The following is a 23,358-nucleotide window of genomic DNA, read 5'->3' on the forward strand; positions in this document are numbered from 1 at the left end:
CTATTCCTCCCACCTCTCTCCCCATTCCTTTTCTACCTCTCATTGGAAAAGAACAGGCTTCTAAGAGATAATATTAAAATGTAACACAATAAAGTATAATAATAAGATAAAACAAAAATAATGCATTTAAATTTAAAGAGTATTGAAGAACACCTACTAAGACCAAGATGCTACAAAAGCAAGAAAAGGAGCTAGCATTAAAAAAACAAAAATGACTTCGATATCAGCTTCTAGAAGCACAGAGATAGAAGACTTAATTCTTGGGCTCACAAAAAAAAGGCAGTGGTATCAGAGGCTAGGATTCTTAGAACAGAAGGTAGTCTACAAAGGCAACACAGGTTTCAGTGATGGCTTGCAGGAAAAGTAGTGTGTATATCTGCGAGACCTGGGAGATGGTGAACCAGGGCACAGGAGAAAGCTGGAGCATGCCTGGATATCAGGTATTTGGGGTCTCAAAGAATTTCTATTTGGCTGAGGGTTTTTTTTTTTTTTTAAATGAGCAGAAACTCTGTGTGTTAGGTAGGTTCAAATTCTGACTTCTGCTTTTCCTGGAAGAAAATTGTGCTAACATGTTCCCATGTAGCTGGAAGGTGCTGGAAGGTGCTGGAAGGTGCTGGAAGGTGTCAGAACTAGTGCGTGGTGCTGCTAGGGGAAAAAAGAAGAGGCAGGAGGCTGGCTGGGGTGGGGTCTGGAATGTCTATTGCCTTTGGTCTGTGTATGCGGGAGGACCTTGGGAAGGAGGACTCACGTTCCGTTCTCCCCTCACCCTTTCTTTTTCTGTCTCTCTTAAAATACCCCGTGTTCTTGCAGCAGCGTGGCTGCTAATCTAAAATAAAAACAGCAGGAAATGTAAATGGTCAGGTTCTCCTAGCAACAGGAGCCAGCCCACGCAGGGCGTGTGGAGCAGAGCAAAACTGTCCTGAGGCTGAGACGCTGGTGGCTAGGGTAAGGAGCAAGTCTCCTCTTCCTGCTGGCCTCCTCTAACTTCCGGGGAGGGACTGATTAGTGGGCAGCCACCTGCTGGGCAGAAGAACCCCCCCCCCACCCCACCCTCTTGTCCCCCCTGTAAGCTGGATTGGCAGAGGACCAAGTGTGGGGAGAAGGTGCAGGGCAAAGAACAGGGGTCAGAAAGCAATATCCTGGCGTGACAGCCCTCCCTTGTCCGGTGGCTGGAGCGGCATCTCTCAGAGAACTTGATGTAAGAGAGGTGACTCCGTGAGTGCCTGGATGGCTGCCGGGAAGGGCTCTGGGCTGGTGTGCATGCTTGTGTGGTCCATTGCAGTCAACTCATGGAGCCTTGCCATTTCCAAAGCTACGGAATGAAAGGAGATGTTAGGTAGTTCATGCTCCCAAGAAAAGGAAACTGACTGCAAAGACTCTCTAAGACTTTTAGTTTAACCCCCTGCTGTGAAGGAAGGAACCCGAGGTCAAGAGAGGTAAGTGAATTTCCCAGGACACAGAAGTAATTAGTAGCGGAGGAGGAATTGGAAAACAGGGTTTCAGGCTGAGACATTTCATCTTAAGTAGAAACTGCTGACATCCCTCCTCTGCTCACAGCTTGATAATTAGAAGCCATGATAACCTGGCTGGGCCCCTTGGGAGAAAAAAAAAAAAAGCCAGACATCTTAGGCATTTCCAAAAAGGCTGAAGGCAAATGAGAGAAAAACTGGGGGTGGGCACAAGCCCAGAGAGGTGCCATGAAAAGGTGAGAATGTGAAAGTGAAAAAGGCATTACCTGGGAGTGATGGGCCTTGGCATGCCTTGGGGCAGGGGTTTCTCCTGCAGAGAGGGGAAGAAGAACGCCTCTTGGTCCAGGAGACTGGGGAAGGCGACCATGACTCGCTCAAGAGGACTGACCCAAATGGGAAAGAACTTGAGAGAGCACCTTGGAAAAGGTTCTGGGTCCTCGGTTCCCAGCGAGGTCCATGTACCCTAGGTGGTGTGGATTCCTATTACATAAGCAACGCCTTCCATTACTCACGCCCTGGCTTGCTGCTGCAATACTCCTACAGCATCTCACCTAGAAAACACCAGGGAGAAAAGGGTTTGGTTCCAGCTGGCTCCCAGAGACTTGGATACACGCTTTGCTCCTACAGGTTCCAGGGGTTGTGGGCAGGGTAGATAAAACAAATGCATCAGGAGAACTGATGTGCGTACATGCATGCCATGGACATCCTCACGGCACCTAGGAGTGCCTTTGGTGCTTGTTTTCCTGGCCAAACCCCAAATGGAAGTGATCAGTTGATGATTAGAAGGACCATGGACTTGTCGTGTCTGTAGCTTGACTCAAGCGTTTAGGTTATTGACTTTGTGACCTTAGACAACTTCTCTAGCTGCTGAGTGCTGGCTTCTTCAACTGTAAAGAGAGAGAGAGAGAGAGAGAGAGAGAGAGAGAGAGAGAGAGAGAGAGAGAGAGAGAGAGACAGAGAGAGACAGAGACACACAGAGAGACAGAGACAGAGAGAGAGACAGAGAGAGAGACAGAGAGAGAGAGACAGAGCGCAACGATGCCTATTTCAAAGATCTGTACGAAAACCTAATATAGACAGGCACTCAGTAAATATTGCTTTCTACTCTTCTTACTTGTGGTTGCAGTTGCTCAGGGACCAGGTGGGAAATTCAGCTGCTATTGCCAAGGCAGGGAATGCTATTCTCTGGGTAGCCCAAGATGGAGCTGCCATTCCAGTTCTTTTTCACACACACACAAAAAAATGCCTTTGCTTTTCCAGTTGATGGAAGCAGCTTTGATGATTGATCTAGGAATGCCATTTCTCTGTCTCGCTTTTTTCATCATCGTATCCCAGGTACGGCAAGCACACCACAGACATTTGCTGAAGTCGTTTACATGCAAAAGGATACATCAAATTATAGCTAGTCAAATGACAAAAGGACACCTGAGTCAGTGAGTGGATGTTTGGTCTGCTTCCGGATTCTCTTTACGGCTAGGTCTAAGAAGACAGCCCAGCAAGCTATAACCCTATGGAGAGTTCTTTCACTCAGTTGAGACAACAGGTTGCAAGAATTCTTGTAGATTTTGAGGAGGTAGGAGTGTGTGTGTGTATGTGTGTGCACGTGTGTGCATGTGTGTGTTTTCCAGCAGCACAGATGCAGGTCATATTTGACTGAAGTCTCTTTCGAGGAATTTGCTCTTTCGTCTTAGTTAGGACTCCACCCTCCCTCCACCTCTGTCGCTACCTCTCATACACAGAGCTGTGAGTTTGAATTTTTTTGTTTTGTTTTGTTTTTTCGAGACAGGGTTTCTCTGTGTAGCCTTGGCTGTCCTGAACTGGCTTTGTAGACCAGGCTGGCGTCGAACTCACAGAGATCCGCCTGCTTCTGCCTCTCTGAGTGGCCAGCTTGTGAGTTTTGATCCTGTCATTTTAAACTCTAGTCTCTGTTACTGTGCATAATGCTGGCTTGTTCATTGTTGCCTTGTTGCTGGAGTAGTAAAAAATCAATGTCCCATTGATGAGATGGTGGCTCCTACATCTAAAAGAGCTCTCTGGGAAATCCCAGAGACCTACCGATGGGCTCAGCATGTGATGACCCCAGAGAATCACAGCCCACCCCTCCTGAGAAGTGTGCACCTGCTGAGCTCCCCACATCTCCTGGAGTCTCAAAAACACCAGAGTTCAGATTCCTTCCTCTTTACTTCCTGCACAAACATACCCCACTCATGCAACAGGGATTAAAACCCCAGACTTCCATAGTGAAAAATAGGGTGTTTGACTTTTCTTTTTCCTTTCTGAAATAAAGGTCCTGGCTCCCAGGAATGAAAGCTGCCTGATAGCATTATCTGTGAAACTGGTAGAAAGTAAGAAAATTGTATTTCTCTTCATGGGTGGGAAATCAGGTCAGCCTCTGCCAAGGTATAGAAAACTCCCTCGGGCTGTAGAGAGCGTGTTCTGGTTTCTGCCCAGAAAAACTATAGAGGCAAACTGTGACTGCCTACTACTGACTATCGGGGTGGTGGCGGGGAGGGGAGTGGGGAGTGGAGATATTTTTAACATACAGAATATCAGTGAACAGAATGCTAAGGAACTAGGAAACTTATTCCAACGAATACGAAGCATATGCTCTGCTCAAAGCAAACCCAGCTTTTGCTACATACAAATTTCACAAAGGAAAAATATGTCGGAAATTGCATTATCTGATGGAAACTGGGCTACTATACCACTGACTACAGGAGACCTGGAGGATGGCGTGGGAAGAGTGGCTAGTGGGTCAGGGGGCATGGTCCTCAGATAGCTTGTCTTGTGGGTCCGGGCTAGTTTTGGGGCCCTCTGGCATAGAAGACACCCACGCCAACACCCCCCCCCCCATCTGTGATGACAGGGGACTCCAACAGCCATCAGAGCGTCATCTCTAGTTTCTCTATTCTGAATTTTCAGTCATGCAAAATGCCTGTCTTGGTGGCAGAGATTCCTACATTTAGAAAAAAACAACAACCAGAACAAAACAACCCCCCCCCCAAAAAAAACCAAAACCTGGCACTTTGGATTTTATGTGACAGGTTCTTCCTCTTGCAGCTAAGGAAGGCAATTTGTATTCATCTCATTAGTGAGGCTCTAGTAATTGGGGGATATTAATTTTATTGCTAACCCTGACAAATATTTTACTCTCTCCTGTAGAGGGTAATTGCATCCCCAACAGCCTCTCCTTTGTGCTGCCAGATGGAAAGGATGTGTATTTGCCATTTTCATTAATACAATTGGTACCTCAGCATCTCATCTGCCCCCTCCCCAGCTGCACACTGCCTAGGTCCTGGAGGAGGGAGAGTGGGAGGAGGGAAAGGAGGAGGCCAGCCTGCCTTAGACTTAGATGCTGGGGAGGCTGTGCCTAGGGGGCTGGCAGAGAGCTGCTGAGAGCTGTTGAGAGCCAGCTAGCACAGCGCCTGGAGGCTGCCAAGCACTAAACCACAACAATAACACCACCGCTGCCACCACTGACAACTTTGTGGTTAGGGAGCAACAAATCATTATGCTGCCTAGAATTCCCTGGGGTGTCATCATGGTCCAAGAAGGGCGTGCACGCATTTGTGGGTGCCTCTGCCACCCTGGCTCCGGGACTGCCTGAGTGATGATGCTCCTGCTGCGGTCTGGCCTCTACTTGTGCTCTGCCTTCTTTTCTGTCTTTGCAGCAGCTCTTACAGGAGGGCTTGGGGGGCAGCTTCAGAAGAAGCGTGTTTGCCTGCTCTCTACATTGCACTTCGATCAAAGCTCTTCCTGCTTTCCCACCCCAAACTGTTGCCAAGTTTACTGTGCTCTTTGCTCCTTAGCCACCTCAGGCTCAGCTGCTTAGAATCGCTGTCTATGCATTTCTTGAAGAAATGGATGTGATAGCTGAAGCCATAGGATACATGAACTTCAACCTGTGTGCCATGCACAGGATGCCATCTGTGGCATCAGCCCATCTCCAGTTGTTGGTCTGGGGTGTCATGGAGACCCTCAGAATAATACAGGGCATTGTTATTGTTTTTGCTTGCCTACCTGACCTTGATGGTAAGATCTTGCCACTGTGGACACCACACAGTATGACCACAAGACAGTAAGAAATCAAGTTGATACTGACCGAGAAACTTTCTCGCTATCAGCTAGCACCTGAGGTAGCTGTGCAGGCTGTTGGAGTACAAAAGACATCCAAAGTCTTACCCAGTTGTGATTTATAATAATGACAAGCATGGCAAGATACACTCATGGGTGCAGCAGTGGCATCAATGTTATGGGGCTAATCAATTGATGTCTGATGGAATTTAAAGGTTACTCTTTGTGAGGAATTGTGTTGCCTGGTACTGTAAATCTGCCTGGGAGCCAGGGGTAAACCTACTACTACTATTTTGCTGAACGGACCACTCTCTATATTTGCATTTCTATATCAATAGGTTGACCAGTGCAGCTGAAATCTCATCAGCGACGTTTCTTTGTGCAAACCCCCTTAACTGTTCCACATGTAGACTATATGCGTGTATGGAGTGGTCAGCCACAAATGAGACCTCTAACTAGCCCCTTCTCCTCCCAAGGCTCAGAGACCATTGCGAAAGAAGAGGCAGAAAGAGTATAGGGGATACTACAGTGAAATGGTGCCTTTTGGACACGACAGGACTGCTACACACAAGAACTGTAGCGCTGTGGTTCCCTGCACAAGACCCACTCAAATTCAAACCAGTCAACACTCCAGCACAGAGGAGCTAAGGACTGACACACCTCTACTCTTGGCCAAGAAGGTACCGACTTTGATGTCTTCTGGGGGAGGGACAATAGATTTTATTTGATGGTGTTGTCTGTGGAAGGTCAACCATGTTCCAGTGTGTGGCCCTACATCCATGAGTATACGAATAGCACAAGTTGGAATCAGTGGTCTATTAAAAAAAAAAAAAAAGACATGCAGGGAGCAGGAGGTAGGGAGAGTGTGTCTGAGAGGAGATGTATCCAGGCGGGTCTGAATAGAATCAAAATGCATTGTATGCATATATGAAATTCTCAGAAATAAATTAAAAGATTAACGAAGATATATTTACTTAAAAAATAAAAACAGGAAAATAAAAACAAAAAGATTTCCAAGAAAGCACACTCACTATCCACTGGCTATTAGATAGGGCTCCCACGGCCGTAACCGATACACTGGAGACTGAGGTTTAAATGACAAGTGTTTATGTTCTGGACGTTGAAAGACCAAGTCGCAGGAGCTGGCTTATCCAGCATCCTTGGAGAGGGCTATCTTCCTGGTCTACAGGCAACAGCCTTCTCTGTGTATCCTTCCATGGTGAGGGGTGACAGAGGGGAAGCCAGCTCTATTTGCTTTTGTTCTGTTGGCCTAAAACTTGTGAGCGATCTCCTGCTTCTGTTTCCCACTATTGTGAATATAGGCGTGGGCCACCAGGTCTCTCTTTTTGTGAGGTCACTGATCTTACAATAGGGCATCACCCTCGGGGATGAACTGCCTCTAAAGACCCCACCTTAAGATAACATCTCATTGGGTAATAATTTTCAGTACATGGGGGGTGGCAAACATAGGCTCTCCCATCTGTTCATAGATGTCACGAAGGGCGGTGCATAATGCCGCTTATTTTCAACCTGGCCATAGCTGGAGGTAAGGCAGAGGTGATGGGGCATCTGTCCTCTACTCTCTCTGGTCTCTTATTGCTGATTTGGGGACCAATAAAAAGGAATCTCAGGGGCCCGGAGAAGAAGCTCACTTGTTAAGAGAACTGGTTGCTCTGCCAGAGGACCAAGGTTTGAGTCCCAGCACCCAGATGCTGACTCACAACCATCTGTAACTCCAGTTCCAGGGGATCCATTTGACACTCTTTTTTTGGCCACTGTGGACATACATATACTCAGGCACACAAACATTAACAAAATAAATAAATATTAAAAGAAAAAGATTCTCAGAATCCAGCTTTGGACAGCAAGTTCTGACCTCACACACATACAAAAAAAGTCCATTTTTCAGCAAACTGTAGTTATTTTGGAATAGGAAGCATTTTTTAAAAGATGTATTTATTTATTATGTATACTGTGCTCTGCCTGCATGTATGCCTGCACACCAGAAGAGGACACCAGATCTCATTATTGATGGCTGTGAGGAACCACGTGGTTTCTGGGAATTGAACTCAGAACCTTTGGAAGAGTAGCCAGTGTTCTTAACCTCTGAGCCATCTCTGCAAACCATAGGAAATATTTTATAAGAATATTAGTTTTGTGCTGGGCGGTAGTGGCGCACGCCTTTAATCCCAGCACTTGGGAGGCAGAGGCAGGTGGATCGCTGTGAGTTCAAGGCCAGCCTGGTCTACAAAGTTAGTCCAGGACAGCCAGGGCTACACAGAGAAACCCTGTCTTGAAAAAACAAAACAAAACAAAACAAAAAAGAATATTAGTTTTAAATGTTTTCATCATAAATATTGAGTGTTTGAGATCAATGTTTATACTAATTTAAACATTATGCTATATTTACATGTTTTGAAAAATTACATTATAGCACATAAATATGTACAGTTTTATGTTTCTACGGATAACTAAAAATAATTTAAATGGCTGCACAATTGTGGCTTATACCTAAAATCCCAGCTGTTGGGAGGCTGAAGCAGGAGACTTGCCATTAGTTCAAGGCTAGTCTGTGCTGTATACAGTGAGATCCTGTCTCAAAAAAACAAAACAAGGGGGCTGGAGAGATGGCTCAGAGGTTAAGAGCACTGATTGCTCTTTCAGAGGTCCTGAGTTCAATTTCCAGCAACCACATGGTGGCTCACAGCCTTTTACAATCTGATGCCCTCTTCTGGCCTGCAGGTGTACATGCAGGCAGAGCACTGTATACATACATGTATACATGATAAATAAATACATTTTTAAAAAAGCCAAAACAAGTTTTTAAAAAAGATTTACTTATTATGTATACAGTGTTCTGTCTGCATGTGTGACTACCTACCAGATCTCATTATAGATGGTTGTGAGCCACCATGTGCTTGCTGTGAATTGAACTCAGGATCTCTGGAAGAGCAGACAGTGGTCCAAACCTCTGAGCCATCTCTCCAGCCCCCCCCCCCAAAGTTTTTAAAACATAAAATAAAATAAATGATCCTCAGATATTTCCAGGTAAAAGGGGCCACAGCTGCCACACTGAGCAAATGTTCCCCTAGGCATGTTAAGTCCCTTTTCCTCAATTTAGGTTAGTGCCTGATGTCATTTCAGCCACTGACTTCCTTCCTGCATGTCATTCCCGTACCTCTTCCTTCTCTAAGAAGTGTTTTCTTCACTACAGCTGTGCAAAACAACCATTGCAGAGAACTCCTGAAGATCCTGCCCTACCTGCCCTACTCCCTGACTGCTTGGGTTGTGTTGTCTGCTACACTTGAGGGTGTAGCAAGAGACTGTGCTTGGATCTTCGGCACAAAAAAAAAAAATATTTTTTTTTCTTATTCTGGACCCCCACTTGAAACTGACAGCCCCATGGGAGTTTCCAGAGCAAAGGGTGAAAGCAACATATTCACATGTGACACACATCATATTGCTTCTAAAATCTGCAGAGGCCGCCCACTCATCTGGCTTTTTCTTTCTTTCTTTTTCTTTTTTCTTCTGATAGAGCGAAGCATTTGCCCCTCCTTCCTGTCCCCAACAAAGTAAAGTCTATTCAAAGTAGATAGTTTTCTTAGAGTTTAAAGGAGAGACCCCAGGGCAGGCAAGCTCCGAATCTCAGTAGCTACCTGGAGGAGGAGAGAAGGAAGAAACAACAACAACAGCAACCACCTGTGCATGTTGAGTGATGCTGACACGAAGGTCAGAAACAAGATGGACAGGCAGCCATATGGCGAGTAATGCTTTAGAGAACGCATCATGACATGAACTGTGACTTTTTGGATCTTAAGTGACGTGGCAAGTCTCTGAGCGGATCTCTTACCAATGCATAAAGTAAGACAACGTTCCATAGCGGTTCAACCAGGTCATCTCTAGACTGCCTTAGGGTAGGCTGAAATACAAAAGGTAGTGTTCTCCTTTCTTTGCTACAAGAGGTCAAATTGTTTCTCACTACCTTCGATGATAGGGATGGTCGGGAAAAGATTTCCTGAAGCTAATTTCTACATACCGGCTTCCAAGGCCTGCAGTGTTTTGCTTCACAAAATTACCGCGTCCAGAATCGGTCATGAGTGATGCCGCTGGTGCGCACATGGTAATGTACAGTCGTCTTCCAAAGGTCTGTGGAGGCAGAATGAGCCACTGAGGAAACTAACGAGGGATGTGGTTGGATTTACAACTCTGCCTGTGTGGAATCATCATTAAGTAGAATCAAGTCTGTAATCCCTTGGGACGGTGGCCTTGCTTTTGGGATACTAGCTTTTTAAGGGAGACTGGGTTAAGTTGGGCTGATTCTAGGAGCTTCTGTTTGCTACTTGGTACCCGCCCCCCCCCCCCCCTTTCTGGCTGTAGTAGATCCCACTGTATGATTCAGGGACTGTATATAAGAGTCTCCCAGTTACCAAACATTGACTCAAAATGCACATCCTGAGGCCAGAAATCACAAAAGGAATGTAAGTCCCACTGATCTTAGACAAAAATTCCATCTTGGACCTGCTTTTTTTTTTTTTTTAAGTAAATACTTGGTTTCTCTGGATAGCCCCAATTGCCTGGAATTTGCTCTGTAGACCAGGCTAGCCCTGAACTCAGAGATCCTCTTGCCTCTGCCTTCTAAGTGCTAGGATTAAAGGCGTGAGCCACCACTGCCTGGCTTGGACTTTTTTAAAAAAGGACACTTTTGTTAGTCAACCAAGATGTCATTTCAGATTTTATTATTGGAGTCAGTTCAATTAGTTCTTCCTTCCTTCCTTCTTTCCTTCCTTCTTTCCTTCCTTCTTTCCTTCCTTCCTTCCTTCCTGTTTTCTTTTTTTGTTTTTAGAGACAAGGTTTCTCTGTGTAGCCTTGGCTGTCCTAGACTCACTTTGTAGACCAGACTCAGCCTCCTGAGTGCTGGGAATAAAGGCATGTGCCACCACACCTGGTTTCTTTTCTTTTTTTGCCTGCTTTTACTGAAAAAGATTTTTTTCCTCCTATAATGTATTCTGATTAAGTTTCCCCTCCCTCTACTTCTCCTACATCCTTCCCACTTCTCTTATCCAGATCCACAGCTTTCCTGTCTCTAATTAGAAAACAAATAGGCTTCTAAGGGATAATAATAAATAAAATATAGTAAGATAAAACAAAAACTAACCTATTGGAATTGAACAAAACAAAACAAACAAACAGAGCCCAAGAGAAGGCAAAAGAAGCAGAGTCCCACTCGTTTGCACACTCAGGAATCCCGTAAAACCACTAAACTGGAAGCCATAATTTACATGCAAAGGACTGGGTGCAGACCAGTGCAGGGCCCGGCATGGTACCCTGGTCTCTATGTCTTCATATGGACTTTTTTTTTACTCTTTAAAGGGCCTTATTTTCCTAGTGTCCTCCATTCCCTCTGGCTCTTACACTCTTTCTACCTCTTCTTCAGAAGGGTTCTTTGAGCCTTGAAGGGAGAAATTTGATCGAGATATCTCATTTAGGGCTGAGTGTCCCAAGGCCTCTCACTCTATGTGTTATGTCTGGCTGTGAGTCTCTGTATTTGTTCTCATTTGCTATAGGAGGAAGCTTCTCTGATGATGGCTGACCAAGGCACTGATCTATGGTTATAGCAGAATGCCATTAAGAGACATTTTATTGCTATGTGTTGTTGTTGTTGTTGTTGTTTGGTTGGTTGGTTTTGTTTCAGAATAGCAGCAGTAATTGTTTTTACCCTAAAACCATGAGCTATCTTGTCTCAGGCTTTTGGTCATGCAAGCAATGTTGGGTATGGGTTCCATTTCAGGGAGTAAGCTTTGTGTTGTCATTGCTTTAGCATATCTGTAAGTCAGGGTACCATTGCAGACCAAAAGCATTTGTGCTGGGTTGATGTTTAGGTTTCTCTTTTGGCAGAATTCAGACTACCTTCCTGCACCAAAGACACTAGACCACAGGGGTGAAGGGTCCATGTAGGCACCAGTTTGACTTCTCCATGTTCAATGAATTGTGTAGATGTTGTTTTTTAGCAATGGGGCCCTACTGTCAGTTTCTGGAGAGCATGCTATAGTCTTGTCAACAACAGCCTATGTTGTTTGGGAATTCTCATGGGACCCTTTTGACCAGCACCTCAATTAGATGTAACCTAATCTTAGGACTGGAGGAAGCCTTATTTGGTGACAAGAGATGGTCAATTGGGGCTCTGTCTCCCTCATTATTTGGAAATTACATTTAGATCAACTTTATAAATGTATATATTTTAGGATGCTTCTACTGTATTAGGTTTCAATACTACCCCTCAAATGGCCCTTATTGTCTCTCTCTGTCCCTCCCTCATCCTCCCCTCTTCTCGTCTCCCCTTCCCCACTTGATCATCCTGTTCCAGCTCTTCCATCCATCAAGAATTATCTATTCTATTCTCTTCTCTGCATGAAATTATCTGTCACCCCATGTCCCTTATGTTATACCTAATGTCTGTCGTTCTGCAGATTGTATCTTATTAGTGACTTAACAGCTAATATCCACATATAAGTGAATATATACCATACTTGTCTTTCTGGGTCTGGGATATCTCACTCAGGATGATTTTTTTTTTCTAGTTCCATCCATTTACCTGTGAATTTTATGATTTAATTTTTTAATGGCTGAATAATACTCCATTGGATAAATGTACCACATTTTCTTTATCCATTTTCCTGTTGAAGAGCATCTAGTTTATTTCTAATTTCTGGCTATTATGAATAGAGCAGTAATGAACATGGTTGAACAAGTGTCTCTTGGTAGGGTGAAGCATCTTTTGGGTGTATGCCCAAGGATGGTGTAGTTGGATCTTGAGATAGACAGATTCTCATCTTCCTGAGAAACCACTACACTGCTTTCCATGGTGGCTTCACAAGTTTGCACTCCCACCAGCAATGGGTGAGTGTTCCCCTCACTCCACATCCTTAGCAGCATATTGATCTTAGCCACTCTAACAGGTGTATGATGAAATCTCAAAAGTAGTTAAATTTGCATTTCCTGGATGCCTAAGGATGTTGAACCTTTTGTTTCAGTGTTTCTCAGTCTTTCCAGATTCTTATATTGAAAATTCTGTTTAGATCTGTACCCCATTTTAAAATTGGGTTATTTGGTTGGTTTGTTTGCTTGCCCCCTTTTTTTTTTTTGAGACAGTTTCTCTGTGTATTCCTGGCTTTCCTGGAACCAATTCTGTAGACCAGGCTGGCCTTGAACTCACGGAGATCTGCCTGCCTTTGTTTCCCTAGTGCTGGGTTAGTGCTGGATATGTACCACCACTGCCTGGCTATTTGTTTGGTTTTTAAAAATCTAGGTTTTTTTTGCATTCTTTATATATTTGAATATTAGTCCAATATTTGTAGTTGTTAAAAACTCTTCCCATTATGAGGGTTGCCACTTTGTCTAAATGACAGTGACTTTTACCTTACAGAAGCTGTTCAGTTTCGTGAGGTCTCATTTATTAACTGTTGATCTTAGTGCCTGTGCTAATAGAATCCTGTTCAGGAAGTCTTTCCCAGTGCCAATGAATTCAAGGCTACTCCACACTCTCTCTTTTACCAGGTTCAGTGCATCTTGTTTTATGTTGAAGTTTTTGGTCCACTTGAAGTTAGTTTTGTGCAGGGTGATAGGTGTGGATCTATTTGGATTTTTCTATGTTCAGCCATCCAGTTTGATGAGTACCATTTTTTGAAGATGCCGTCTTTCTTCCAGTATGTATTTTCAACTGCTTTATTAAAAAATCAGGTGTTGATAAGTGTGTGGATGTATGTCTGAGTTTTCAGTTTGATTCCATTGATCAATGTGTCTGTTTTTGTGCCACTACCATGCTGTTTTTTATTATTATAGCTCTGTAGTTCAGCTTGAAATTGAAGGTGGTGATAATTCTAGCAGTTCTCTTACTACTTAGGACCGTTTTAGCTCTTCTCTCTCTCTCTCTCTCTCTCTCTCTCTCTCTCTCTCTCTCTCTCTCTCTCTCTCCCTTCTCTCTCTCCCCCCATATAAACCCCATATGAAGCTGAAATTTGTCCTTTCAAGATCCATGAAGAACTGTATTGGAATTTTGATGGGGTTTGAGTTGAATCTGTGGATTGCTTTTATTATGGTGGCCATTTTTTACTATGTTACTATGTTACTCCTACCGATCCGTGATCATGGGAGATCTTTCCATATTCTGATATCTTCTTCAGTTTCTTCCTTCAAAGACGAGAAGTTTTATCATCCAAGTCTTTCACTTGTTTGGTTAGAGTTACACCAGAATATCTTATATTATTTTAGGTTATTGTGAAAGGTGTTATTTCCTGAGTTTTTTCTCTCAGTTCATTTGTCATTTGTATATAGGAGGGCTACTGATTTTTGTGAATTAACTTTGTATCAGGCTACTTTCTGAAAGTGTTTATCAGCTGTAGCAGTTTCAGGTCATTTTGTAATGCTTTTGGTCCTCCAAGGAGAGTGTAGCCAGACAGTCATGGATCAAAACACATACAGCATATCCAGGTTACTTTCTCACTGTCCTTTTTCTTTTTCTTTTTTTTTAAACTCCTTACCCATGTCTCCTATGTTCCAGGGAAGTTCCGCTGTCTCCACTTTGCTCCCTGTAGCTTACTTTTGGATAGCTAGGTGACTCCAAGCTGCATCCTCGGGTCATGATAGGAACCCCACTTTCCCCTTAGGCACCCGCTTCAGCACATTCATCTTAATCAAATCTTGTTATATTCTTCTTGGCCTAACAACCGTAATACTCAGTTGAACACATGATTCCCAGACTCCTGATTTAAGGCTTTGAGCTTCTGTTACTCTTTTGGTAGAAACCCCCATCTCCTTTTAGGCCTGGGTTTTATACTTTATCTTCTGGACTGAGTTGGATTTAATTCTCCTGGTGGGTTTGGAAGCAATGAAAGATCATGGAAACAGATATTTAGGAAAATTATATTTCCTTGCATGGCACCTTCCCAAGGCATGATCCTTGAAATGTTTTAACTCATTGCAAAAGAGCAGCTATAATCCTTTTGTTGGAAGTTTAGGACAGTTTCAGCTCAGATCCTAGTCAATTGTATCTGTATATCTCTCTCCAACATCTCAAGGTCTCATTACTTTCCCATCAGTACAATTAGCTTATTGTGGGAGACTGGAGTTGAAGACTTTAAGGTATTCCCCTTTAAGGTATTCTAGATAAGTGGGGATCTTATCCAGAACCTTCCTCATGCTAGTCAAGCACCTTGTCACTTAGTTGTTATACCATTAGCAGTTATGAGGCTCCAGCCCGAGTCTGCCACCTCTTATAAATAAGCCCTCAGTCCTCTATAGGCCAATTAAACAAACAAGAAATAGGGGAAAGCAGAAAAAGGAGATCTATACAATTTATACACGGGGAAAGAAGGATGTAGATGATTGGCAGCTCGTCAAATCAGTCTTCAGGGTCCTGGCAAGAGATTTCGGCTTAACCACGGTGTGAATAGTAAGTAGTCCCAGCCACAAGTCCCAGTCCGAATTGCTTGAAATCTATGTCCCTTCTAGGCAACCGTTTCCTCCTCTGAATGTCATCAGGCTATTTCTGGGAACACGTCAACTTTTCAGGGACCATTGTTTTTTTTAAATCTGAATGCCAAAACAAGGGACGCAAGTGTCTCTTTAGAACTCTTTCTTCAAGACTGGCTATACCACCAGCTTTTCAGATTTCAGTGCTCAGCTGGGTTTGTAAACCCTACAACCATTAAAAAATGTTTCAGTCTTGGTCCTCATTCATATCAGTCCAGTGACCAAAGGAGATGCTTCTTTTAGAGATGCCAGAGAGACTTCTGGCTTCCCGACAGATTCTGAGTTGGGTACTTAAGGCACTTGAGCAATTTTTCGCCCTTGTTTACTGTCCTTAGAGTCATCAGCAGCCATCACCTGACTACAGTCTTTACAATCACTATGGTTACCATGGCAACTAAGTACTCTAGTCACTTTATTTCTGTTGCCCTCCACCTGAATTCACTCCCTGCGGCCACCAGTGATAGGTTGCCTCTGTTATTTCACTGAATACCTTGGGTTGCCAGCAGTCTACCTTCTCCTGGTGGGGAGGGCAGTTGTGTGCTTTTCAACCACATGAAAGCAGCAAAATATCAGACTACTATTTTGGGAGTGTGTTTTCTTGAGCCCCTCCCGGTACCTATCCCTGCATCTATCTGAAGCCAGGAAGGAAACATATGGCACACTTAAATGGAGGTGACTGAGATGGAGTTAATAAAAGAAATATTTATAAAGATGTAAGCAGGAGTGGGAGATTGATTAATGGCCTTTATTGCTTTTAAGATTTATTTTATGCGTTCAGGTGTTTTGCTGGTATGTATGTATGTGTATTATTGTATGTGCCTGCTGCTTTTGGAGGCCAGAAGAAGACATCATATTTCCTGGAACAGGAGTTATAGACAGTTAATAAGCCACCATGCAGGAAATAAACCTGGGTCCGGTGCAAGAGCAGTAAGTGACCTTAACCACTAAGCCATCTATCTTTCCAATCCCAACTTGATTAAAAATATTTTTATAAGTTTTATTTGTGTTTCTGTATATGCATGTACATGTCTATGCACACATGTGTGAGAGTGCCTGTGGAAGCCAGAAGAGGGCATTGGATCCCGAGGAGCTGAAGTGACAGATGGTTGTAAGCTCCTGGTGTGATGCTGGGAGCCAATCTGGTCCTCTAAAAGAACAGCAAGCTCTCTTAGCTGTTGCGCCATCTCTCTCCAGCCCCAGAGCAGGGGGCTCTCTGTCTGCATTTCTACAGTGTGTGTCTTTCTAATTTTCAGCTTAAGAGATGCCATAGGTAGATATTCCTGTTCAAATTTGAATGTGGAGTGCCCCCACACAGGCTTCTATTTTGCACACTTGCTCCTCAGCTGGTGGTTCTATTTTGGGAGGTTGTGGAACCCTTGGGAAGTGGGGCCAAGCTGGTGAGATCGCTCAATAGGGGCAGACCTCTGAAGATTATAGCAAGTCGCTAAGTTGTGTGCAATATTTAACTTTTTATTGTACTACAGGCTTGATGTTGGTGATTTTGCTCAACTTTAGGCTAATGTGAATTTTCTGAGCACATTTCAGGTAGATGAGTTGAACTAGAATGTTCAGTAGACTAGGAATATCATGGTCATTCCACTTATGGTATGTTCCACTTTGGTGGGTCTATTGGATGTAACGCACTGTTAAGTTGAGGAGCATCTGCACTCTTGTTTATGCTCATGAGCCTCTGCCAGAGCCACTGGAGAGAAATGGCCACTAAGACGGATGGAAAACATGGGAAGAGTACTTGCGACCATGAATTATGTACAGTGTGTAGCACTGTGGTTCTAGGTGCAAAATCTTGAAGCAATGATGTCCCGCTGAGCTCATCCTGACTCAAGCAAGCTCGACCGGGCCTGGACCTGGACCTGGAGCTATAGAAACACATATAGCATTGTGGTGTTAGTGTCACACCCTAGTATCCACCAGGGTAAACAAAGGGAGGGGACAGACGTGAGCTTAAAGGATTGAGGGGAAGAAGTTGCTAAGACTGAGGGAGAGCACCTACAAGAGGAGATGCTTGCCTAGAGCTGTGGCTTTCGGCGGTAGATGCAGGAATCCATGGAAACCAGAGTGGGAGCCAAGGGAAATAAACAGCAGCACCTTGCTGTCCAACGGCCCCATTAGAATAGCTCACTTCTTCATAGCAACTGAGGCAGGCTGAAGGTTTGGAAGGGAAAATTAAAAAAAACATTCAACACACTTGGCATCTTTGAAAATGCCTCTGTTTCATTCTCATGACGGTGTGATGGTTTGGTGGGGAGCAGGATTCTTGGCTTGAGATACTTCTCTGCAGAAATGTGAAGGAGTCCTCAGCAGCCTATTAAGTCATCAGCACTCTTTTTTTTAAAAAGATTTATTTATTATTATTTTATGGGCATTGGAGTTTTGCCTGCATGTATGCCTGTAAAGGTACAAAATCCCTTGGAATGGGAGCTATAAACAGTTGTAAGCGGCCACTCGGAAGCTGGGAATTGAACCTGAGTCCTCTGGAAGAGCAGCCAGTGCTCTTAACTGCTGAGCCATCTCTCCAGCCCCTCTTCTTCAACGCTCTTAACCTTTGTGACTGAGCCATTAATTTCTCTCTATCCCTGGGAACTAGTAGGATTTTTCCTTTTGCCTCAATCAGATTTCACTAATTTATAGCATGCTCCTTGAAACAGCTCTACTTTTATCCATTATTCTAGATCATTTATGAGTCTTTCCATTCTGCAACTATTCTTAGACTGTTGGCTTGTAATAAAAAACAATCGTTCTTCTCTTTGTGTGTGTGTGCTATATAGGGCATGTGCATACCATGATATGTGTGTAGAAGCCAAAGGACATTTGAGAGTCAGTTCTCTTCTTCCATTATATGGGTCACAGGGATTGAATTCAGATTGTTAGGCTTGGTGGTAAGTGCTTTTACCCACTAAGCCATCTCACCAGCCCTTCATAATTTATCCTCTTCTGTTTCTCTGTTCTTTTTTAAAAATTCTTTGTTATTGTTAAAAACATAATTATTTGTTTTTATTAAGTGTGTGTGTGTGTGTGTGTGTGTGTGTGTATGTGTGTGTGTTTGTCCATGTGCATACGCTCATGAGTGCAGGTGCCCATCGAGGCCATATGTGTTGGATCTGCCCCCTGCAGCTGGAGTTACAAGTGAGCCATTTAATGTGGATGTTGGGAACTAAACTAGGTCTCCTGGAGGAGTAGAGGGCTACTCTTGGCCACTAAACCATCTCTCAACCCCTTTTCTTTAAAAAAAAAATTACAAATTTTCTCCTCTATTCTCTTTTTCTCCTTTTCCTCCCCCTCATTCCCCTTTCTTCCTCTCCCCCCAGCCCCTCACTTCTTTATCTTTTTCTTTCTCTCTGTTGGAGACAGGGTCCTGTGTTACCCAGTCTAAAATGAAACTTCTGGGGTCAGATTATCCTCTGGGGAAGTTTCTTTGAAGATGATTGACCTGTGCACTGGGAGCCGACATAGTCCCTGGAAATGTGTTCAGGAAAAGAGTCAGAAAAGGAAATAAGTGAGAGAGGAGGGTACCTTGATTCAAGAGAGGTACCAGTCTGCTTGGCCTATAGATGCTTACTGTGTGAGAACCACAGAGAAGGAGCCTGAACCGTTGTATCCCTCAGGCTCATGGCATAAAAGGTGAAAAACAGCAAGAAGAAAGAAGACAGTGAAGAAAGAAGAAATGGAGATAGAAGAAAGTAAAGAAAGAAGAAAAGTAAAGAAGGAAGAAGAGCAGGAGGATGAGGAAGAACAAGGAAGAAGAAGAGGAGAAGGAGGAGGAGGAGGAGGAGGAGGAGGAGGAGAAGAAGAAGAAGAAGAAGAAGAAGAAGAAGAAGAAGAAGAAGAAGAAGAAGGACACCCCACACCATCCCTTGGGTTGTAAATCTAACCACTCCCCCTCCTTATGCGCCTTGACATACCTCATAGTCTTGGATATTTAGTAGTGATTTTATTCAACAGTGCAGAACCACAAGGCCAACTGTATACTCGTGTATACCTATAGGTGTCCATGGAGCCTAGAGCAGGGCATCAGATCCCTTGGAACTAGAATGACAGGAGGTTGTGAGATACCTAATATAGGTGCAGGGAAACGAACTCTGGCCTCCTACAGGAAAAGGAAGTGGAGCTGGGTGTGGTGGCGCACACCTTTAGTCCCAGCACTTAGCATGCAGAGCCAGGTGGATCACTGTGAGTTAGAGGCCAGACTGATTTACAAAGTGAGCCCAGGGCAGCCAGGGCTACACAGAGAAACCCTGTCCCCCAAGCCAAAACCAAAACCAAAACAAAAACAAAAAAACCCAAACAAACAAAAAAAGAAAAGTAAGTGTTCTTTTACCCCTGTTCCATCTCTCCAGCTCTAGGGACACTGTACTGTCTCTTCTGGGGAAGAAATGAGTTGGGAAGCCCCTTTACTTATGGTGCTTATACTTACTTATACAGTATGCTATTGGATGGGTTCACACCATCTGTGTGGTAGATTGAATGAAAATGGTCTCCATAGGACACAACTACACAAACTCTCTACTGTAACCAACATCAAAAATTAAGGGACTTAACAGTCACTTGTCATTAATATCTCTCAACATCAATGGTTTCAATTCTTCAATAAAAAGACACAGACTAACTGAATGGATGCATAAGCAAGATCCAACATTCCTCTGCATTCAAGAAACACATCTCACCCAGAAGGACAGACATTACTTCAGGGTAAAAGGCTGGGAAAAATATTCCAAGAAAACGGTCACAAGAAGCAAGCTGGTGTAGCCATTTTAATATCTAATAAAATAGACTTTCAACCAAAATTAATCAAAAGCAATGAGGAAGGACACTTCATACCCATCAAAGGTAAAAATCAACCCAGATGATATCACAATTCTGAATATCTGTGCTCCAAATACAAGGGCACCCACATTTGTAAAAGAACTATTAATAAAGCTTAAACCACACATCGATCTGCACACATTAATAGTGGGAGACTTCAGTACTCTACTTTCACTGAAGGATAGGTCATTGAAACAGAAACTAAGCCGAGAAATAACATCATTAACTAATGTCATGAATCAAATGGATCTAACAGATATTTAAATAACTTTTCACCCAAACAGAAAGGATTATACCTTCTTCTCAGCATCCCCTGAAAACGTCTCCAAAATTGATCACATAGTAGGTCACAAAGCAAGCCTCAACAGATACAAGAAGATTGAAATAATAGCTTGTATCCTATCAGATTACCATGGTCTAAGGCTGGACTTCAACCACAACAGAAATAACAAAAAGCCTACACACACATGGAAACTAAACAACTCTCTACTTATTGACACCTGGGTCGGGGAAGAAATAAAGAAGAAAATTCAATGAATTCAATGAAATTCAATGAAAATGAAGGAACAACATACACAAGTTTGTGGGACACATTGAAAGCAGTAAGAGGAAAATTCATAGCACTAAGTATCTTTAAAAAAAAATTGGAAACATCCCACATAAGCAACTTAACAACACATCTGGAAGCCCTAGGAAAAAAAGAAGCAGAAACCCCAAAGAGCAGTAGACATCTGGAAATAATCAAACTCAGAGCTGAAATCAATAAATTAGAAACAAAGAGAACAATTCAAAAAATCAACAAAACCAGGAGCTGGTTCTTTGAGAAAATGAACAAGATAGACAAACCGCTAGCCAAACTAACTAAAAGGCAGAAGACACTATCCAAATCAACAAAATCAGAAATGAAAAGGGAGACATAACAACAGACACTGAAGAAATACAAAGAATCATAAGATCCTATTTTAAAGGCATATATGCCACAAAATTTGAAAATCTAAAGGAAATGAACAATTTTCTTGATTGATTCCACTTGCCAAAGTTGAATCAAGATCAGATAAACAAATTAAATAGTCCTATTTCTTTTATAGAAATGGAAACAATCATTGATAGTCTCAAAAAAAAAAAAAAAAGCCCAGGGCCAGATGGTTTCAGTATAGAATTCTACCAGACCTTCAAAGAAGAGCTAATACTGCTACTCTTCAAGCTACTCCAAAAGATAGATAGACCATTACCAAATTCATTCTATGAGCCTACAGTCATGTTGATACATAAACCCCACAAAGATCCAACAAAGAAAGAAAATTTCAGACCAATTTCTCTTATGAACATTGATGCAAAAATACTCAATAAAATATTTGCAAAACAAATACAAGAACATATTAAAGATATCATTCACCTTGACCAGGAAGGTTTCATTCCAGGCATGCAGGGATGGTTTAATATATGGAAATCTATCAATGTAATCCACCATATAAACAAACTGAAAGAAAAAAACCCACATGATCATCTCCTTAGATACTGAAAAAGCATTTGACAAAATTCAACACCCATTCATGTTTAAAGTTTTGGAGAGATCGGGAACACAAGGCACACACCTAAACATAATAAAGGCTATATACAGCAAGCCAATAGCCAACATCAAATTAAATGGAGAGATACTCAAGGAAATTCCTCTACAATCTGGGACCAGACAAGGCTGCCCACTTTCTCTGTATCTCTTCAATATAGTTCTTGAAGTTCCAGCCAGAGCAATAAGACAACAAAAGGAGGTCATCCAAATGGGAAAGGAGGAAGTAAAATTATCCCTATTTGCAGATGGTATAATAGTGTACATAAGTGACCCCCAAAATTCCACCAGAGAAGTACTACAGCTGATAAACACCTTCAGCAAATTGGCTGGATACAAAATTAACTCAAAAAAGTTAGTAGTCTTCCTATATACAAATGACAAACATGCAGAGGAAGAAATTAGGAAAACTATACCCTTCATGATAGCCACAAGCAATATAAAATATCTATGAGTAACTCTAACCAAGCAAATGAAGGATTTGTTTGAAAAAAAAAAGACTTCAAATCTCTGAAGAAAGAAATTGAAGATGACATCAGAAGATGGAAGGATCTCCCTTGTTCGTGGATAGGGAGTAAAAATGGCCATCTTATCAAAATCAATTTGCAAATTCAATGCAATCCCTATCAAAATACGTATACAATTTTTAAAAGACATTGAAAGATCAATTCTCAACTTCATATGGAAAAACAAAAACCCCAGAATAGCTAAAACAATCCTATACAATAAAAGATCCTCCAGAGCACTCTCCATACCCAGTCTCCAGCTGTACTATAGAGCAACAGTAATTAAAACTACATGGTACTGGCATAACAATAGGCTGGTTGATCAATGGAATTGAATTGAAAACCCAGAAATGAATCCACACACATATAGTCACTTGATTTTTGACAAAGAAGCCAAATCAATTCAAGGGAAAAGGATAGCATCTTTAACAAATGGTGCTGGTCTAACTGGATGTCTATATGTAGAAAAATTCAATTAGACTCATATTTGTCACCATGCACAAAACTCAAGTCCAAGTGGATTAAAGACCTCAACATAAAACCAGAGACACTAAATTGGTTAGAAGGAAAAGTGGTGAAGAGCCAGGAACCATTGGCACAGGAGACAACTTCCTGAACAGAGCACCAACAGCCCAGGCCTTAAGGTCAGCACTTAATAAATGGGACCTCATGAGGCTGAGAAGCTTCTGTAAGGCAGGAGACACTGTCAACAGAACAAAGCGACAGCCTTCAGACTGGGAAAAGATCTTCATCAATCCTACATCTGACAAAGGTCTAATATCCAAAATATATAAAGAACTCAAGAAATTCAACACCACCAAACCAAATAACCCAATTGAGAAATGGGGCACAGAACTAAGCAGAGAATTCTCAACAGAGGAATATCGAATGTCTGAGAAACACTTAAAGAAATGCTCAACCTTTTTGGTCATCAGAGAAATGCAAATCAAAACGATTTTGAGATTCCATCTTATACCCATCAGAATGGCTAAGATCAAAAACTCAAGTGATACCACATGCTGGCGAGGATGTGGAGAAAAAGGAACACTTTTCATTGCTGGTGGGAATGCAAACTTGTACAACCACTGGTGCTTTCTCAGAAAACTGGGAATAGGCCTTCTTCAAGACCCAGCTATTCCACTCCGTGGAATATACCCAGAAAATGCTCCAACACACACCAAGGACATCTGCTAAACTATGTTCATAGCAGCCTTATTCATAATAGCCAGAACCTGGAAACAACCTAAATGTCCCTCAGTAGAAGAATGGATAAAGAAAATATGGTACATTTACACTATGGAATACTACTCAGCTATTAAAAACAAGGAAATCCAGAAATTTGTGGACAAATGGATGGGACTAAAAATGATCATACTGAGTGAGTTAACCCAGA

The 23,358-nt window shown here is 42.6% G+C and overlaps 1 protein-coding gene across 1 annotated transcript in view; it reads left to right on the forward strand.

Annotated features, from left to right (window-relative positions):
• The first annotated feature begins 399 nt into the window (after positions 1-399).
• LOC311597609 (uncharacterized protein) overlaps positions 400-23,358 on the forward strand; it is a 39,408-nt gene continuing 16,449 nt past the window's right edge. The window contains exons 1-2 of the mRNA XM_084781867.1: positions 400-440; positions 6,020-6,223. Of these exons, the coding sequence (XP_084637993.1) occupies positions 426-440; positions 6,020-6,223 (219 nt within the window). The 5' untranslated portion in view covers positions 400-425. The remainder of the gene's footprint in view (positions 441-6,019; positions 6,224-23,358) is intronic.

Source organism: Acomys minous (assembly GCF_964271855.1).
Source record: "Acomys minous genome assembly, chromosome: 5".
NCBI classification, from domain to species: domain Eukaryota; kingdom Metazoa; phylum Chordata; class Mammalia; order Rodentia; family Muridae; genus Acomys; species Acomys minous.